Raw genomic sequence first — 18,909 nt, 5'->3', positions numbered from 1 at the left:
CCCTAAGAAGCAGACAATAGAATAAAACAAAGTGAAATGGAAATGTTTACTACATGTAAGCATCTTAGGCGTGAGGTAGAAATGGACCAAAAGATCCAAAAGGTAAGTATCTTTACTGCCTGTTGTTACTTGATCCATGGGAGGACTCCATGGCTGGATTCTCCAAGTTACTTAACACTTTTTTTCTCCTTTTCCCTCTTTTCGATATAGTTACACTTCGTAACCACCGACCCAATGCAATTTGTGTCGACAATTACTCAACAAAAAATATGAAATAGTGAGGTTTTTTTTATTTAAATTTCTTTAAAAATTTGTGTCGACCTGATTAATGCAGTTTGATATGATATCAAGGAAGACTTCGACCACTGTCACATATCTAATTGCTTAAATGAATTATGATTTTATCTGTATTTTTTTTTGTTTCCTGTTCTTACAACTTTTATTTCATCCCACAAAAAGGTTTTCCACGACTAATATTTTTCATGCTAATAATTGTGTAGCAAAAGATATACTTTTTATTCGCATCGAGCCCCGCCCCACTCCCACGCTCCCTTTCTAAAAGGAAAAATCTTTTATTTGCCATACTTAAAATCTTAGTAATAGAGGACTGTGACATAAGAAAATGAGGGGACCTCTCTCCACTTTGGGTCGGTTGGGCTTATTTGGGTCTCCACTTTTCGATAATACTAATAGGCATCAGACGGTTTGGACTTTTGTTCCCTTTAGAAGCCCACACATGTAAGTCTAAAACCCTAACTAACCTGTTCACTTGCATAGATATTGGGCCTAGTCGAGGACGACAAAGTCTAGCGTCGAAGAGTTTATGGACATCATGATGCAACGACTTTCCCTTCAGAGGCAATGGATCAGGTGAATGCTCTACTAGTTTACAGCCATATTTCACATTAGCTGGATGGTTCTATTTTCATTTGCATGGGCTGTCATCCCCTGATTTAATATTTCTGCTGGTTTCTGCAAGAAATCTGTCCAGAGTTTGACTAGTCTTTAAGCATACCATAACGAAAGCCACGGGTCAATGTCTAATTGCAGATATATTCAGAGAGGGGACGAGCTGGGCCGTACAACTCCAAAAGCTCGCAACTATCTTAATCACAATCTTTGGACCGCCTGATTCCTCTTATCTCATCATATCACCATCATTTTCTATTTGAAACGTCTCTTTCGATTGTATCAAAGAAAAGGAACACCGTGCTCCATCATCCACCCGATGCTTTAACTCTTGCTCAGTTCCTACCACGTGACACCACGAGAGGTGTCCCTTTGTTATTAATTTTTGACACTAAAAAGGGTTAGCAACTCAAGCTTTCCAAAGCAAATATATATATTGCTGAAAAAGGTTTTCTCTTTTAAGTAGCAAACAAAAGAAAAAGAAGAAAAGAAGCCTTTGGTTGATGTGCAAACTCAACGTGGCTTTTCTTCTATTTTTGTTTTTCTTTTGTGTTTTCTATGATTCGAGCCCTCGTGGCTTTCAACGCTTTCTCGATATGGCTCCTCCGCAGCACGTCCACCACACTCTGTTTCTCACGTTCGCTTTGAATTATTTTATTTATTACTTAACACTCTCAAACCACCCACTTTTTTTTTAAACGGTTTATAAACTCACAAATAATTGAAATTTACATGCAAAAGTGGTTGACGTACTACAATATTCTGACACCACCACCGTTGGTGTCTTCCCAGGCCACAAAGAAAATACACCAAGCTTTTATAGATAGATATCACTGTAGATATATTGAATCGAAGCTGTTGGTTTGGTTATTTTCTCTCTCTCTCTCTCTCTCTCCCGGAAAATATCATTAAATTTATCTGGTCCTCACTGTCTTCCTCGTTAAAAGAGGTGGGCACTGTCACAAAAACAAGAATCCATATTCCTATCAATCATCATCTCTTATCTTACAGTTCTGGCTCTTTCTACTTATCTTTTTGAGCTTTATTTGCTGTAAATGCAGCCCGGTTTAACCATTTTTTTTTATGGGGAAGAAGGGAGGGACTTCATGGTTGACTGCCGTGAAAAGGGCTTTTAGATCTCCTACTAAAGAGAGTCATGACAAGAGAAGTAACAGAAGAAGGGAAGAACCTGAGCAAGAAGAAGATGAAGAAAAGGTTTGTAATTGCATTAATTCTTCATTCAATTCTGTAGCAGGAAAAATAGAAAAAAGAAGCACTAGTAATTAGTAAATGAATCTGAATCTTTAATGGCTCGAAAATAATAAATTTAATTCTTTTGAACTGCTTTCGATAGAAGAGAGAAAAGCGAAGATGGATCTTTAGGAAACCCACAAGTCAAGAAACGGTGACACAACAAACACCAGTGAAGGCTACCGCTAGTACTCAGGCTACAGGTAATGGTGCAGGTGCAGCAGCAGACCAAAGGCACGCTATTGCTGTGGCGGTGGCTAAGGCAGCCGCAGCCGAGGCTGCGGTGGCCACGGCACAAGCGGCTGTAGAGGTGGCTCGGTTAACTAGACCTTCTAATTATGCTAGAGAACAACACTATGCCGCCATTGTTATTCAGACCGCTTTTAGAGGATATCTGGTAAGATAAATTAGTGCCCCTAAAATTAGTTGGAGAAATTTTGTATTCAGATTAGAAATATTTGGATCTCGGTAATTGCTGTTTCTATAGCATGAGAAAAATGAAATATTTGGGGTTGATTTTTTGCGGTGATTGTGAAGGCAAGGAGAGCTCTTCGTGCGCTAAAAGGATTAGTGAAGTTGCAAGCTTTAGTAAGAGGTCACAATGTGAGAAAGCAAGCCAAGATGACACTCCGGTGCATGCAAGCTCTGGTTAGAGTGCAGGCTCGGGTTCTTGATCAAAGAATGAGGCTCTCGCATGATGGAAGCAGGAAATCCGCATTTAGCGATACAAATAGTGTGTGGGAGTCACGGTATCTTAAAGACATTTCGGACAGAAAATCACTAGTAAGTGTGTTTAGTCAGCTCATGAAAGTACTTTTTATTTCTTTTGTGGGCAATGATGATATTGAAAAGGGAGGAGCATACGATTTGGTAATTAATAGTGCAAAGATAAAAAGGCAAATCATGGTTTGAAAAGCTTAGTGTGTAACTTAAGCAAGTTTTACTGTTGTTTTTTTTACTTTGAAGATTCAGATTCTTAGGTCTTTCTTTCTATGGCATGTGTTATTTGCAGTCAAGAGATGGAAGTAGCATTGCAGATGATTGGGATGAAAGGCCTCATACAATTGAGGAAGTCAAAGCTATGTTACAACACAGAAAAGAAGCTGCTTTGAAGCGTGAAAAGAACTTATCCCAGGCATTCTCCCAACAGGTTCATCCTTTTGCTCTTAGTTCCCATATCTTAAATAGCTCCTCTGTTTTATTCTACTGGTTTCAGTAAGCTAATTAGTCCATCTTTCCCAAATAGACGAGGAGAGCTCGTAGGAGCCCATCAATGGGTGATGAAGGCGATCTCGAAGGTAGACCAAAATGGCTTGACCGTTGGATGCCTGCTAAGCCATGGGATAACAGAGGAAGAGCTTCAACAGATCAAAGAGATCCTGTCAAAACTGTAGAAATGGACACTTCCCAGCCTTACTCATATTTAGCACCTAATTATAGAAGAACAAATTCAAACCAATATCACCAAGCTCAACCCCAAAGCCAGAGGCCTAGTTCACCTCTACATAGAGCTCAACATAATGCACCCCTTCACCACTCGCCCATTACACCCTCTCCATCCAAAACCCGGCCTATTCAAGTTCGGTCCGCGAGCCCTCGATGTCCTAGAGAAGAGAGAAGCTCAATTTCATCTCAAACTCCAAGCTTAAGGTCCAATTACTATTACACGGGCAGGGTTGGTACTAACTATGGTGGTAGTGGCAATAATGCTGCTACATTGCCTAATTACATGGCAGCAACTGAGTCTGCAAAGGCTAGAATCAGGTCTCAAAGTGCACCAAGGCAGAGGCCGTCTACGCCAGAGAGGGACAGAACTGGTTCAGCGAGAAAACGGCTATCATTTCCAGTCCCAGAACCTTATGGTGTTGGGATGGGATATGGAGGTTATGGTCATAATTTGAGGAGTCCAAGTTTTAAGAGTGTAAGTGGGTCACATTTTGGATTGGAACAACAATCTAATTATTCTTCTTGCTATACTGAGAGCCTTGGCGGTGAGATCTCCCCATCTTCAACTAGTGATCTGAGAAGGTGGTTGAGGTGATCCCTGGAAAAACTTGGAAAACAGTTTGGGGGCTGTGTAGCTTCTTTGTCTAGTTTGCTTTTATCAGCTTTATAGAGGGTAGTAGGGTGGCTATTCGGCTAAGGCAGTTTGGGTGATCAAAGTGTGTTATACCTTGTTGATTTTACTTGTTTGAGTTTTTTCTGTTACCAATTTTTACTTGAAAGCGAAGCTATAAGTGGGGCAAATGTGATGACCCTCCTCACTGGGATCTTATTTCAGGATATTCATAACCAAATTGAGTGACTCTTTTGGCTGTCTAATATAAAGCAACCCTGTAATTCTGTTCTTCTGTTGCCTCTATTTTATATATAAAGCCTATCTTCTTTCTGTGTACAGTATTCAAGCTTAGTTCAAGTCTCCAATCCAACATCTCCTTCTTGAATAGAAATTGTAGATTGAATTTGTTGGAAGTGACTTGAAAAACTTCCATTTCAGGTTCTTCACTTCTTTCCCATCTCTTTCCTTCTTATCTTATAGGGGGAAACCATTTTGTGGATGAATCCTAGGAGGTTTTTGAAATTTCTTCTCACCCCAACCAATGGAGGGGTCATAAATGGACCCCAAGCAACAGTGAAGTCTAGCTTGCATGTTATGAATGGACCCCAAGCATTCCATTATTAAGATGTCTGAGTCCGGTTCCTTATCTACATCGCTTTTATAAATTAGTAATGTTACCGCAGCTGCAAGTAGGGATGCTTTTCGTGGGCTAGATACCGCCCTTTCCTGACTTGTTACCATAAAAAAAAAAAAGGCGGCTTCTGACCTTTTATCGTGTCCACAAAAAGGAGCAGCCTGGTCACAATAATGAGGAGGAGCAGAAACAGCGCATGTGCTGTGATTTATGCCATTGCCCAGTCTTTTTTTCTTTCACAGAAATTCATAATGTTGCTGGAATTGATTTTAATGGGGGTTTGGGTCTTAAGAAAAGATATATGCCCGTCTCTTGATGGATGTTTTTGAGCACGTTCATTGCACATTCCAGCCCCCACGTTGAGACGTAGATTGACTGGCAGGGAAGCATTCACTGATTAAATTGAGGCCTCCATGATGACAATTCCATTTTCTATTCTCTTTTTTCCAATTCATGATGACATTCAAACTTGGAGATGTAGTTTCCTCCCATCACTTATAAGCATTAGATTTTTTCTCAGGGACTCAAAATCTCATTGATCAGATCACATTCATCTGACTGGGGAATGCATTGGCACTGGCACAACATTTGCCAGACACCAGGCTCTGTCAGATTCAGACCCCACAATGCGGTAGCTGCAATGCTTCTGACAGTTACAGTTATTCCACGTTTTAGACTCCTGCTTCATATCTTTATTTTTTTAATTGGGTATTGGATTTTTTTTTATTTGTTTGAACGGCAAGAGAGGAAATTCAGACCCACACATACAAAACGTAAGATAATTGTATTTAAATGGAAGTATCCTCAGCCGACCACTTTTGAAAACAGCCTATTTGTATTTTTACTTACAACCCATACTACTAAGCCTAAGCCTGCCCATAGTTTTTCCTAAATGGCTCCTCAGGCCCAAATATTAAACTTGCTTTCTACAAGTGAAAATGCGTCAGGTCAGGCCCTTTTTCCAGGTTATATTATAATTACGGGATTAGCCTAGTCTCACTGCAGGCTTAGTGTTACGAGCCAACCTAATCCAAGACATTATCAACATGATAATGGAAGAAAATCGAAGTGTTTATGGGCTGGGCCTATCAAGGTTTATTGATCTACAGTTTGAGAGCTTCTTCTGTTCTACACATTAGAGATAAAAGTCATGCATTCAAATAAGATTTACAAAGATACCAGAAAAACTTAGAAGATGAAAATTGGCAAAAGGTGCTTTGTCAAGGCATAACAATAGTATAATATATTTCATATTAAGATTTCATTCGATTAATATTGTTGCTATTTAGTTTTTATTTTCATTTTATTTTTTTAAGAAATATACAATAAAACTTTTATAAATTAATAATTTCGATTAAATAATATTTTTGATCAATCATGACTTGAGACCAACGTGATAAATTAATAATTCACTAAATTTATAAGATAATATATTTTAAAAAACCACATAGGTCTCACTTGATATAAATATTAATAATCTTTTTATACATCAAAATTATAAATATACATGACTCAAATATGAGGCTTTTATAAAATATGATTCCAATATTACTTATTTCTTCTAAAAATTGGTGTCTCATATGACCTCATCTTTGCCTTTCTTAGTGTATTAAGAAGCTATAGTGTAGTGTTTCAATATTATAAGAAAAAATTATGTAATATGATTATTGCTTTGAATGCATTTTTGTGCAAGATAAGCTCTAATATATGATCACTTTTTGGTCATTTCTTATGATGTTTTCAATAATTTGATCATCACAAATTATAATAATTCGTAATTTGATAATTAAGTAATATTTGTATAATCACAATACAGAATACATGTATTAAGTTCAATGTTTAAAAAAATAAAAAATATATTGATAATTAATTTTTTATTAATTAATATATAAATTAATAAATAATCACTTTATCGAGTAAATAATATCTCGATTAATCAATAAATTTACCTAATCCCAAATATATTAATTTATAAAAATTTTACTATAAATAATAAAAATATTAACCAAACATAGTTTAAGTTAAACAATTTTAATATATATATATATATATATATATATATATATTGGTAGTATTTGGCATAAGGGAAGTTAGAGCACATTTCCTATAACATATCCAATTAAATTACATTAATACTGGAATGTAAAATTGCAATGCAATCACATTGCAACAACTGAATGTAATGTAATTACAATCTAAAACCAATGTAATCAGACTACATTTTATTCTGTAATGTTATTAAAAGTATTTTTGTCCTTTAACTTTGTTACTTTTTAAAAATATTTTGTAATATTATATTTTTTATATATATAGATTTCGAGGCATGTTTTTTTATTATGTTCAGTTGTCATAGTGACTATTAATAAAATTTATATTATCTTTTAAAAGAAAAAAATTAAAATAAAATATATAATATTAAAAAAATAAAATAAAATATACAAGATTATAATAAGAAATAAAATAAAAATATATGATATTAAATTTATATTTAAGAGATGATATTATATAAAAATTAACAATATTAAATTTACATTTTAATAAAAAGGGATAATTTTGAAAGTTGACATTATATTTTCAATAAAATATTTATCAATATTATCTTTCTTGCATTTTAATTATTAATTTTTTTATATACCAAACACTATAATGTTATCTATCACATTATTTACATATTACTTATAATCACATTGTATTGTAAAATACTAAACACAACCACTATGTTTTATTATCCAAACCCAACAAATGTTCACCTAAATTTTAGGCATCTTATTACATAATAATAATTAATGCAACGGTCATCATCATTTATTCATTTATTAATATCAAACATTGTAATGCTATCTATCACATTATTTGCAATCACATTACTTGCAATCACATTACTTGCAATCACATTGCATTGTAAAATATCAAACACAACTATTATGTTTTATTATCGAAACCTAATAAATGTTCACCTAAATTTTAAGTATCTTATTACATAATAATAATTAATGCAGCGTTCATAATCATTTATTCATTTATTAAAATCATAATAAATTGATAACTAATTTACACATAATAATAATGATAAGTCATAAATGTATCAGAAGTGTTAAAACACAACTGGTCACTCATCGAAATATACACCAGCTGGTGGCTTTTCTCAAGACCCAAAAGTCAAAACCATATACAAAAGTAGCGTGTTGGTTTGTTAAAACAAATGAGTGGTTGCAAGCTACGTGCTAGTTTTGGGTCAAGGGACTGGATCAGAATAAGTTGAAACAGACTAAGTTGAGATCCAATCATACGAGAATATAAGATGAAACATAAAACAAAATTATAAGAAATATTGTCAAACTTAATTAATTAGAAAGGTAATCGTAGCTTAGGTAATATTGTCGAGCTTTATTAATTAATCCGTACGTCCGTAGCTTAGGTTTGAAAATTGTGATTAAGTTTTTGTACAATTGGTAGTTACAAAATTTTCTTTCGATACAATATTTTAAATCAAAAACATCATAATTACATTAACTATGTAGATTTGACCTATGTGGTTAAAGTGTGATGTACGGAAATGGAAATTTTAAATTCAATTGCAATTGATAGAAACCGATTTACCAAGTAGCAAGCTTTGTTGATAGTTTCTATCCATAATACTTTGGGGGGCCAACATTAAAGAGCATGCATCTTGCTCTTTCCAGAAGTGTTTTATTCACCCATTTTACAATACTGTTTTGATGTAGTGTTTTGACGACAGTGCGATGTCTAATGATTTCCTTATTCTTTTAGATCAAACTCACCTTTGCAAAATTCTTAACCTTTATTTGTTTGAAAGCTTTTGATCATTTTCTTCATCTGCTTCTCGATCAATGACTTCTAATGCAAAATGGTGGTCAACACTTCACTCATAGCTTTCAGAAAATACGTCCACACTTTTTTTGAAAAATCATCAATAAAGGTCCACATGTAGAATGATCCACCTTTCGATGCCACTAGAAAAAGACCACACAAATCTGAATGGATGTAGTTTATTGTACTCTTCGTTCGAGGAGTTATAGTGATAAATTTCACTGTATGTTGCTCACAAAAATTTAACTTCCTAGTCTTTTGACTATATAGTAAACTACACTTACTTAGTTTTTTAATCCCTCTTTCGCTCATATGACTCAATCTCATATGTCATAAATGTGTTACATCATCTTCAGGATCATTAGATGAAACCTCGAAAATAGTTTCAATAACTGTGTTGCCCACTAGACAATAAAGATCACGAGATAACTTGCCCTTCATGATAGTTAAGGTTCCTTTATTTACATTTAAGACTCCACCTTGGCCACTATATTTGTAGCCTTTCTTATCTAACAAACTCAAGGATATCAAATTTTTTTTCATGTCAAGGACATGTTTCACCTCAAGTGTTCTTACCATACTATCAAACATCTTGATCCGAATTTATTACCAAAATTCCAAGGATAGCATTACAAGCCATATGACTTACAAAAGCCTTAAAATTATAAAATGATTATCAAGAGCAATATTTTTTTATTATAATCTTATAATTATTAATTAATTCCATCTTAAACTATATATAAATATCAATTGATTAAAGTTCATCAAAATCTAACACATATTGAGTCCTAAATTCAAGGACTCAATATTCAAAAGTCTGTAGAAGTGACACTAATTAGATTTTTCAGATATGGATTTAAACTTTTGTTTATTTTGATTTTGAGATTTTTATATATTGGACATTTTAGGTTGAATATTTCCTTTGAAAAGTTTGGATTAGGTTATAATTAAATTTGTCTACCTTTGTTTTTATTCTTTCTTTTAAATCTACATTAATAATTTTGAATTTTTATGTGTCACTTTATTTTTTAATATATTTTAAATTTAAATAATGTGAAGATTGTAACGACGAAATATAGGCTTTTATAAGTCCTATGGCTTGTAATGCCATCTTTGGAATATATACTTACAAAAGCCTCAAAATTATTACCAAAATATTTTGATTCAAATAAGATCTGTTCTTTTTAAACATTACATTGACCAGAACGATCCTACTTTAATTACCCATTCTAAGATCCAAATTTTAAAGATTTTAAGGCCCATAGACTGGGGAGAAAATCTAAACCATTTCAAAAAATTTTCAAATACTTTTTCAAATACAGTTGACCATTGTCCTATTTTTAATTACTGGGATTACCAACAGGCATGGTTCAATACATTACCCCATTTCAAATACATTTTCTCGTGATCTTGCTTTTTACTGTTTATTGTTGTATATTCTTTTGTATTGTCGGCAACTTTCACGGGCAACCACTTTTGAATTTCATTTCTTTCTTCTTGGAGGAATATAGTCTTCATCTTGAGAAAGGTCGACTGGTGCCTTGGATGAAGCAGTTTTTTCTACTTCCTCTGCTTGTTTTTCATCTGAGTCTAAAGAGCTAAGCATTTCTACCATGATCCTTTTATACTCAGTCTTTGTTTTGGCCTGAGCAAGTAGTGCACTAGCATTTGATTTTGCTTGCAGAAATATGATATTTTTTTGAGAAGTCTAATGATTCTTGCATAGTCTTGGATTCTTTTTGAATCATATTAGCAAATATTGGGGATCATATTTTCTGTCAATAAATTTATCCCACCATTTTATTTTGAGGGTCCGAATAACCATCCGGGCTCCTGAATGAGGATCGGTGTCATAAGAATAATCCCATGACGTAATCCATGATATAATTAGTTTGAAAAAGAAGTGTATTGAAACATGTAAATTTGCCTAATCTTCTTCAAGTTAAAAATTTTGAGAATATCTTTCATATAGTTAATCAATTTTTGGTAGAAGGATTTCTCTTAAGGGTCCAAACCAGTTCCACCAATGAGAAAATCAGATTGAGAATTTATATTGATTTTCATATTTGAAATCAATGAAGTTGAAGACTAGGAGTTGCCCTAATTCCTATATTTTAATGAGAATATTGTAATTCTGTGCGAGGAGGATGTTGAGTTTCTATTTCACCTCTATTTGTTAGCCATTTATTTGTATTTTTTAAGGTGTTTATTTGTGGTTCTCCATAGTTTTCAAACCATTCAAAAAATTCAATTAGTATTTTATGTTTTTTCATGAAATTATAATATTCCTTTAAAATTTCATATTTCTATTGGTCATATTTTTTGAAATATTTTTTTCTTTTTTTTTTTATCAGAATAAAAATGTTTCCTACACCATTCTTTATTAATTTCAAATTTTTTTTCTAATACAAATATTTTTGAATCGTTTTCTAGATTTGTTGGTAGATTTGGGTTATTTATCATGGATTAATATGTTGGAGACATATTTGGAGAATTTGATGATGTATTTTCTTGCCTATTGTAAATAAGTTGTGGTACTTTGAGGAATTATTTATACTTTACAAGTTCATTCTAACATAAGGTATTGAGGATACAGAGGCTCTGGCTGTCCTAAAGTTGTACTTATGGTGGAAGGGGATTCTATGTTGATTGTTAAATTTGTATCAAAAGATCTTCTGGAAGGTATTCTTGGTGACCTATTAAAAACAAGTTCTACTGAGTCATCTCTATATTCTGCCACATGATTTATTTCAGTATTTTGTACTGAAACAGAAATAGTTGCTCTTTCAATTTTTCACCTATTTGGAAGTTGAACTTCATGCCATTGAATAATCCTAGGAATCACTATGTAGGACCTAATCATATATGTTTGTATTAATAATGTTTCTCCTTTTGGGCTATGGATTAAAGTCCTGGTATTTATGACTGAGTACATTGCTTTGTAATACAACCTATAAACCACTATCAATGGTTCAGATCTTGACATCATTTTATAATTATGTGTTTGAATTTGTAAGATTAACGAATTTAAAATATTTCTTTCTTTTAAAGAGACCATAAAATTTGAAAAGGAATTAAAATGTATTGGTCCTCTACAGAGGCTTGTTTCTACTATTCCTAACAAAGAATCATTGAAATGAAGATATTTTTATCTCTTAACACTATAAGTATTGAGGTGTCTAACCCTTCTTTCATTAAAGGCTTTGCTCTTACTTGAATTAATCCAAAATAAATATAATTATATTTTTGAGTTTTAAGTTTATTAATTGTTTTTTGATCCAGAAGTTAGATATTTTCATACTGATTTTGAATGGATATTCTTTTTTCTTTAGTTTTAATTAAATATTCACAAAAAGAATTTAAATGTAATGCATGAAATGTCGAAAATTTATAAATTTAATTTTGAAGTACTCTTGATATTTCTCAATTATTTATCTCTTAAATTATATTTTCATAATGTATATTTTCATAAAAAGAACTTATCAATATATATATATATATATATATATATATATATATAACCTTTCTAAGTACTGCTGTAATGTCGTACACAATTCGGAGATGCCATTGTTATCAGGAAAGCTGGTGCTACATTTTGTCCATCTGCTCTTAAAAGAAAAAGAAGATGATGGAAAAGAATTAAAAAGAATTTGATTCGGATTGCCCTTTACGCATGATTTTGCTGATTTACTCACAATGGACAATCATTCATGAAACCAACCTCATTAATGATAGGGTCGGACTCGGATGAAACTAATCATTCTATTTGTGCATCCATCCGTAATTTCCTTCTTAGTATATTACCTGAGAAGCCATATGGATGAGCAGTCTTTCATTCAAATAAGCAGTCTAAAAGTTGCAAGCATGCTCAAAAGGAGTTATGTTTAATAATTACTTCTCGTCACTCTAAAGGAAGAATGGCCTGTATTTTAAAGGAGAAAAACTAAGGAACTGTTCTTAGGGAATTCGAGAGTTGTTAAGAATGAAAGCATAGTGCATCTCACCTTAACTAAATTTCACTCAAATAATCATGTCAGCGGGATTTCAATGTTTAAAACGAGCACAAAGGAAAATGATAGCGTAAAGAAGAAAAACTGGGAACTAAAATGAAATCGAAACCCACCAAAGATGAAAGTGCCACAGAATGCACGATGGGAGTTTTGTTTAAACTTTGCCACCCCATAATGTCCCCACTGACTCCAATTCTTTTGACGTGGCAATGCCACGAGGCCGATGGCAACATTTTCCGGTTTTCTGACTCGTGAAACCGCGTTGGCTTCAATGACACATGGTACGCACTGATCAGCACTGAGCATGGTGAAATAATCCTAAACACAATTTCAAACCACCACTATTTATCTCTCATATTATATACTTAATTTGTCCAAAGGCTGTCAGAGTGCAGAGAGAGAGAGAGAACTGCTCCTTCTCTGTATCTGACGCGTGGACGAGTCAAGTTATAGTTCAAAGCTTCATGCTTCCAAAGCAAACAAAAGGACAACCCATGGTTTTAAGCCAACACAACTGTGACCTACTACCGCTTGTCATTATATTCAGGCCCCAACTAGCATGACGGAACAATGGATCAACCTCAACCAAAATGGATTTTTTGGCAAGCAAAATAAACTAATAGCATTGTGCATTGACTATTCCACTTGTACACATTAACTATATATAGACCAAACAAGAAAAGAGAAGGAGCTATCACAACGGGATTATGTTACTACTTTAAATAGTACAATTTTAAAAAAAAAGGGAGAAAAATTAAAAAACATAAATTACTAGAGGAAGTTAATTTATTAAGAACCAGCGTTTCACAAGTCCTTAACTTCAAAGCATTTAAATCCCTGTGTTTCATTTTCTTACCATAAGCGACTTCTACGCTACACAACTATATAAATAAGGTGTGAAGTTGCAGTTGTATATTTATCAAATCATAACCAAGCCAAAATTTCCATCTGCCTTTCCAACCATAAAAATGCTGTATTCTAAAAGAACCAAGTCTCCGGGGCTGCTTCTCCAATCAAAATGCCTCTTCCTATTTGTTATAATGGTGAGTTGCACCCCTCCTGAGGAGCCTGTCAAATGTTCATCAAAAGATTCCAACTGCACAATCTCGAATTCTTATGGCTCTTTCCCCGATCGAAAAATATGCCGAGCAGGGAATGTGGCGTACCCAACCACGGAAAACGAGCTTGTTTCGATTGTATCAGCGGCAGCCGAAGCCAAAAGAAAAATGAAGGTGGTGACACGTTTCTCTCATAGCATTCCGAAACTGGTCTGCCCCGATGGTGAAGACGGGTTGCTAATCAGTACGAAATACCTTAACCATACACTTAAAATCGATGCAGCGGCAATGACAATGACTGTGGAGAGCGGTGTCACGTTGAGGCAACTGATCAATGATGCCGCCAAGGCTGGCCTAGCATTACCGTACGCTCCATATTGGTGGGGGCTCACCATTGGAGGTCTTTTAGGCACGGGCGCTCATGGGAGCTCGTTGTGGGGGAAAGGAAGTTCCGTTCATGATTATGTTGTGGAGATGAGGATAGTAAGCCCGGCAGGAGCGAAAGAAGGATATGCTAAGGTCAGGGTGCTGCATGAGAGGGACAAAGATCTTGAGGCTGCTAAGGTTTCACTCGGAGTCCTTGGAGTAATTTCACAGGTATTCTTGGCTCTGTTCCTTATTGTTGTGTTTTATTTATTTATTTATTTATTTTGTCTTTCCTTTTGGGGATTGTTTTGGCTCCACGCGGCTGCTGCTGCTGCTTTGTCCTTGTTTTGGTTGGGGCCAGATTGCAATCGAAGGGAATTTGTTAAGCATGGACACCACGAAATAGAGATTAACTTAATCTGAAAAGCGTTTTGGGTCACCTACTCTAACTCTAGGCATTTTCTCTTTTGGACTATATATATGAATCTATTATAATTTTGAGTCATCTGATTAAACTATCAGTGAAAAAAGGTGTTGTTTCTTTTCATGTCTCTTTGTTTGCACAATCTTTCCGGAGAAGTTTTCTGTTCCTTGGTAAATTAATTTTGTGACCAACTTGTGCCTGACACTTAGGACACAAAATTCAGGATTCACGAAAACCATCCAGCCCTTTTATCCGTCACCTGATTTTCACCATAACTGGTAGTTTTAAGGATAGTGACCATATCGTTCTTGACAAAATAGTGAAGTAACTATAATTATAACAAGAGGAACATGAGAAAAGTACTTTTTATTTACTATATTTCTAGTCAAAATCTTTCTTGAATAAATTTTCAGGAAGTTTTCCCAAAATTATATTACTCTAGACAAACATAAATAATATAGGAATAATAATAAATTAGGCATAATACTTTAGAAAACTTCTAATCTATTTAAAAAAATTCAAATAATTTTTTATTCTTAAATTGTATTCAAACAAACTCTATACTTTTATTTCAGATCAAAGAGACATTTGTAATTAATAGTTATTTAATTATCATTAATCAAAACGTCACTTGTCAATTTTTTGTATCATGTGATACTGACATGAAGGTTGAAACATAACTCGTAACTATGTTATCATGTTATATAACACGTTATGTCATCATCTATTATCACATGTGAATATTTCATATTAGTATCATGTGATATAAAACAATAAGTGATATTGATATAAAATGATAAATTACTTTTTAATTTATAAAAGTTAATCAATTGTTAATTACAAAGATTTATTTAATCCAAAATAAAAGTAAAAAGAGCTTATTAAACATAATACAAAATAAAAAATGATTTAAAAATTTTTAAATAATTAAAAAAAAATTAAGTATTATGTCAATAAGCTATTAATAGACCATCCTTATTTGTAAGTCCAAGTTAAAATCAACATGGCCAAGCATTTCTTCGAAACAATATAGAAATTAAGATTCCTTAATTAATTAGATCCCATATCCTTCAAATTAACCCCAATCAAAAATACTAGACATCCTAATATATATTTATATATATATGTGTGTATGTATGTATGTTTAGGGTTCTATTTATTTGATTAGTTTAAAAACTGTGAGTTCCAATTTCCTAAAGTTTTACATATATCATCTAAACTTAATTAGGATTTGAAAGGAATCCAGACATCAAATTATTTTTTTTCTTTTTTAAATTTTGTGAATAAAATATTGGAATTTAATACTTCTAATAAAGTAATACATGCATACATTGATTGGCATTTTGGCTCTATTATGATAATAAATACTCTAATTTTAGAGATTGGCTTTTAAATACTTTAGTTGGAATTTCAATAACTCTGAAAAGGGCCGTCAGGAAGTCCGCCTGTATTATTGATCCACCAACCGTCGTAAAAGGGTGTCACCAAAAATGAGCCCACGACACCAACCGTATCACATGATAGAAATGCCTGCATGGCCGTGTCCAACTCCGACAAAGGATCTGCAGCCCCATCTTTATGATTCGACGTAAAACAAACAAATTAAGCATCATATAAGACATTATTGCTAATAACGACGATTCATCCATCTAAACCTATTGCTTTTTTTTATTAGAATAAAGTTATCAAGACAAATTATGTAATATCATACGTAGAAAAACCTTATCTATACATTTCCTTTTTGAATTATAAAATAAAAGATAGCAATTCTCTATCTACAACAACAAATTTGATTTGAATTATGCATTTTTAAAATGTACTATATTAAATTTTTTTTAGTAATTTTTTTTATATTTTTATAGTAGTTTTGTAGACTTGATTATATTATATAAATTTTTACTAATATTACAAATAAAATGTAATTATATAGATTGCATACACTAGTAAAAACTATACTTTTTATTATATTAAAATATGTTATCTAAAAAATATAATTAAAGCTTAAATTTATTACTTTTAAAAAAACTTAAATTTATTAAGTTGGGCCGGGGCTTTGGAACAAGAGTACCATTATTGCTCGACATGATCCAACACTTTTTATTTAATTCCTGAATAATTATAAGTAATTAAAATTTGAAGAAAAATATAAAAAAATACTATATATGGAAAATGTTTGATTATAGTAGTAGTATTATGTTTTATACATGGACGAAAAAGAAAAATGTATTTGATATTCTTTTTATCATTTTTCTTTGCCTTCAAACTTTTCACAAGGCAAAGGAGCCTGCAAATTGGACTGGAATGTGGGGTTATGGTTCTAATTTGCAGTCTTAACGCATGAACATATGCAACGTACTAGTGCATATTTAGAATCCATTCCCTATATATAATAACTCTCCTGCCAATTTGTGTCTCCCTCTTTTTCCTTGTAATTTTCTTTTTTATTTTTTCGCCCTATTCATGCAGGTGACATTCAAGCTTCAACCCCTCTTCAAACGATCCATCAGCTACGTGACACAGGATGACGCAGATTTGGGAGATGAAGCAATCACCTTCGGCAAACAGCACGAGTTTGCAGACATAATTTGGTACCCTAGTCAACGCAAGGCTGTCTACAGAATCGACGATCGGGTCTCCTCTAATGCATCCGGAAATGGTCTCTACGATTTCACTCCATTTCGCTCCACTCTTTCCCTTGCTTTGGCATTTATTAGAACTACAGGTTAGTTGATGATGAGCAGATTCCGATGCAGGAGCGAAGTTAATTAGTTAATTTTTATCTAAAAGGTCAAAAACGAACAAAGAGTAAAAATTAAAATTTTTTTAAAAAAATTATTAAAATAAAAAAATTATACCTCATAAAAAAAGGATAAAAGATAGATAATATATACAACATTTTAAAAATTTTAAAGGATATAAACACATTAAGTTCCGCAGAGTATCGATACTATAAAAATATAACTTTCCTCCTCTTCACCCAACATTGATTCAACAGCGGAATAGTGTTACAATTTATTTGTTATATATTAATTTAATGGTGCTTTAATGAATCAGAGGAAACCCAAGAATCCTTGAGGGATGCTGATGGGAAGTGCCTCGGTGCAAAGCTGGTTGTATCCACGCTACAAACGGCTGCCTATGGATTGACAAACAACGGTATATCCGCGTTTCTTCGTTTACTGTGTTTTGATTAGGGGTGTGAAATTTCAAACCTAGCCCTATTTTTGTCGTTAAATTCTATATGCAACCTGGATATATGATTTGACATTAATTTATTTTGAATACATTTCATTAAATTTTCTAATCTTTATTTTTTCTTTCCATTTTTGTGAGATAGGTATAATCTTTACTGGCTATCCAGTAATTGGATTTCACAACCGTCTCCAATCATCGGGGACCTGCCTAGATAGTCCTGAGGACTCGTTGATTACTGCATGCCCTTGGGACCCAAGAATCAAGGGTGAGTTCTTTCACCAAACCGCATTTAGCGTTGGTTTGTCAGTAGTGAAAAGCTTCATTCAAGACGTGCAGAAACTGGTAGCATTGGAGCCTAAAGCACTATGTGGCCTGGAACTTTACAGTGGGATCCTCATGCGTTACGTAAAGGCTTCAAGCGCTTACTTAGGCAAACAAGAAGATGCAATAGATTTTGATATCACCTATTACCGGAGCAAAGATCCCATGGCTCCTAGGCTTTACCAAGATATTATAGAAGAAATTGAACAAATCGCGCTTTTCAAGTATGGAGCATTGCCACATTGGGGCAAGAATCGGAACCTGGCATTTGATGGGGTGATCGAGAGATACAAAAATGCCGGCAAATTCTTGAAGGTTAAGAATATGTACGATCCATCGGGGCTCTTTTCTAGTGAGTGGACTGACCAAATTCTTGGATTGAGAAATGGGGTCACAACATTGAAAGAAGGGTGTGCTCTGGAGGGATCGTGTATTTGCTCACACGACATTCATTGCGCTCCAAGCAAAGGCTATTTGTGCAGACCTGGAAAAACTTTTCAAAACGCAAAAGTTTGTGCTCGTGTAAGTTCTAGTTAAAATTAGACGTGACATGATCCCGATCATTCAATTCAGAAATGTATTGATTAGGTCAGGTTTCATTATTTATTAATTATGCAAAAACAAGATAATAATTTTACATATTCGCTCTTTAAAAGCATAGGCTTAAAAAGATAATAATTGTCACTGTAAGTTTGGTCAGTGACATTATCAATAAAATTCAATGTGTAAAGGCCATGGCAGATGTAGATGGAATTGTTTAACATGCATAGCCATTGTTCAGTGTTGATGCACCTCGCAGATCAGTGAAATCCTATCGAAATCATGCTAAGTTTTTGTAAGGGCATATGAGA

The 18,909-nt window shown here is 33.5% G+C and overlaps 2 protein-coding genes across 3 annotated transcripts; both read left to right on the top strand.

The window, feature by feature from the left end:
* Positions 1-1,398: 1,398 nt before the first annotated feature.
* Positions 1,399-4,557, top strand: IQD17 (IQ-domain 17). 2 transcript variants are annotated; one of them, XM_021425478.2, is made up of 5 exons: positions 1,399-2,124; positions 2,267-2,557; positions 2,698-2,943; positions 3,173-3,310; positions 3,407-4,557. In XM_021425478.2, the coding sequence occupies exons 1-5, from the start codon at positions 1,993-1,995 to the stop codon at positions 4,199-4,201; spliced, it is 1,602 nt and encodes a 533-aa protein (XP_021281153.1). In that variant the 5' UTR covers positions 1,399-1,992; the 3' UTR covers positions 4,202-4,557. The 2 variants fall into 2 exon arrangements, with proteins under 2 accessions (XP_021281153.1, XP_021281152.1); XM_021425477.1 differs by having other exon boundaries at positions 1,401-2,124; positions 2,264-2,557.
* Positions 4,558-13,593: 9,036 nt separating this feature from the next.
* Positions 13,594-18,697, top strand: LOC110413776 (putative L-gulonolactone oxidase 6). Its single transcript, XM_021424728.2, has 4 exons — positions 13,594-14,349; positions 17,009-17,264; positions 17,597-17,698; positions 17,880-18,697. The coding sequence occupies exons 1-4, from the start codon at positions 13,663-13,665 to the stop codon at positions 18,593-18,595; spliced, it is 1,761 nt and encodes a 586-aa protein (XP_021280403.1). The 5' UTR covers positions 13,594-13,662; the 3' UTR covers positions 18,596-18,697.
* The last annotated feature ends 212 nt before the right edge of the window (positions 18,698-18,909 follow it).

The sequence above is a fragment of the Theobroma umbraticum genome, unplaced genomic scaffold (genome assembly GCF_002168275.2).
Source record: "Theobroma umbraticum cultivar Fairchild unplaced genomic scaffold, ASM216827v3 scaffold_4.1, whole genome shotgun sequence".
Classification (NCBI taxonomy): domain Eukaryota; kingdom Viridiplantae; phylum Streptophyta; class Magnoliopsida; order Malvales; family Malvaceae; genus Theobroma; species Theobroma umbraticum.
This window is presented reverse-complemented; position numbering and strand designations above follow the sequence as displayed.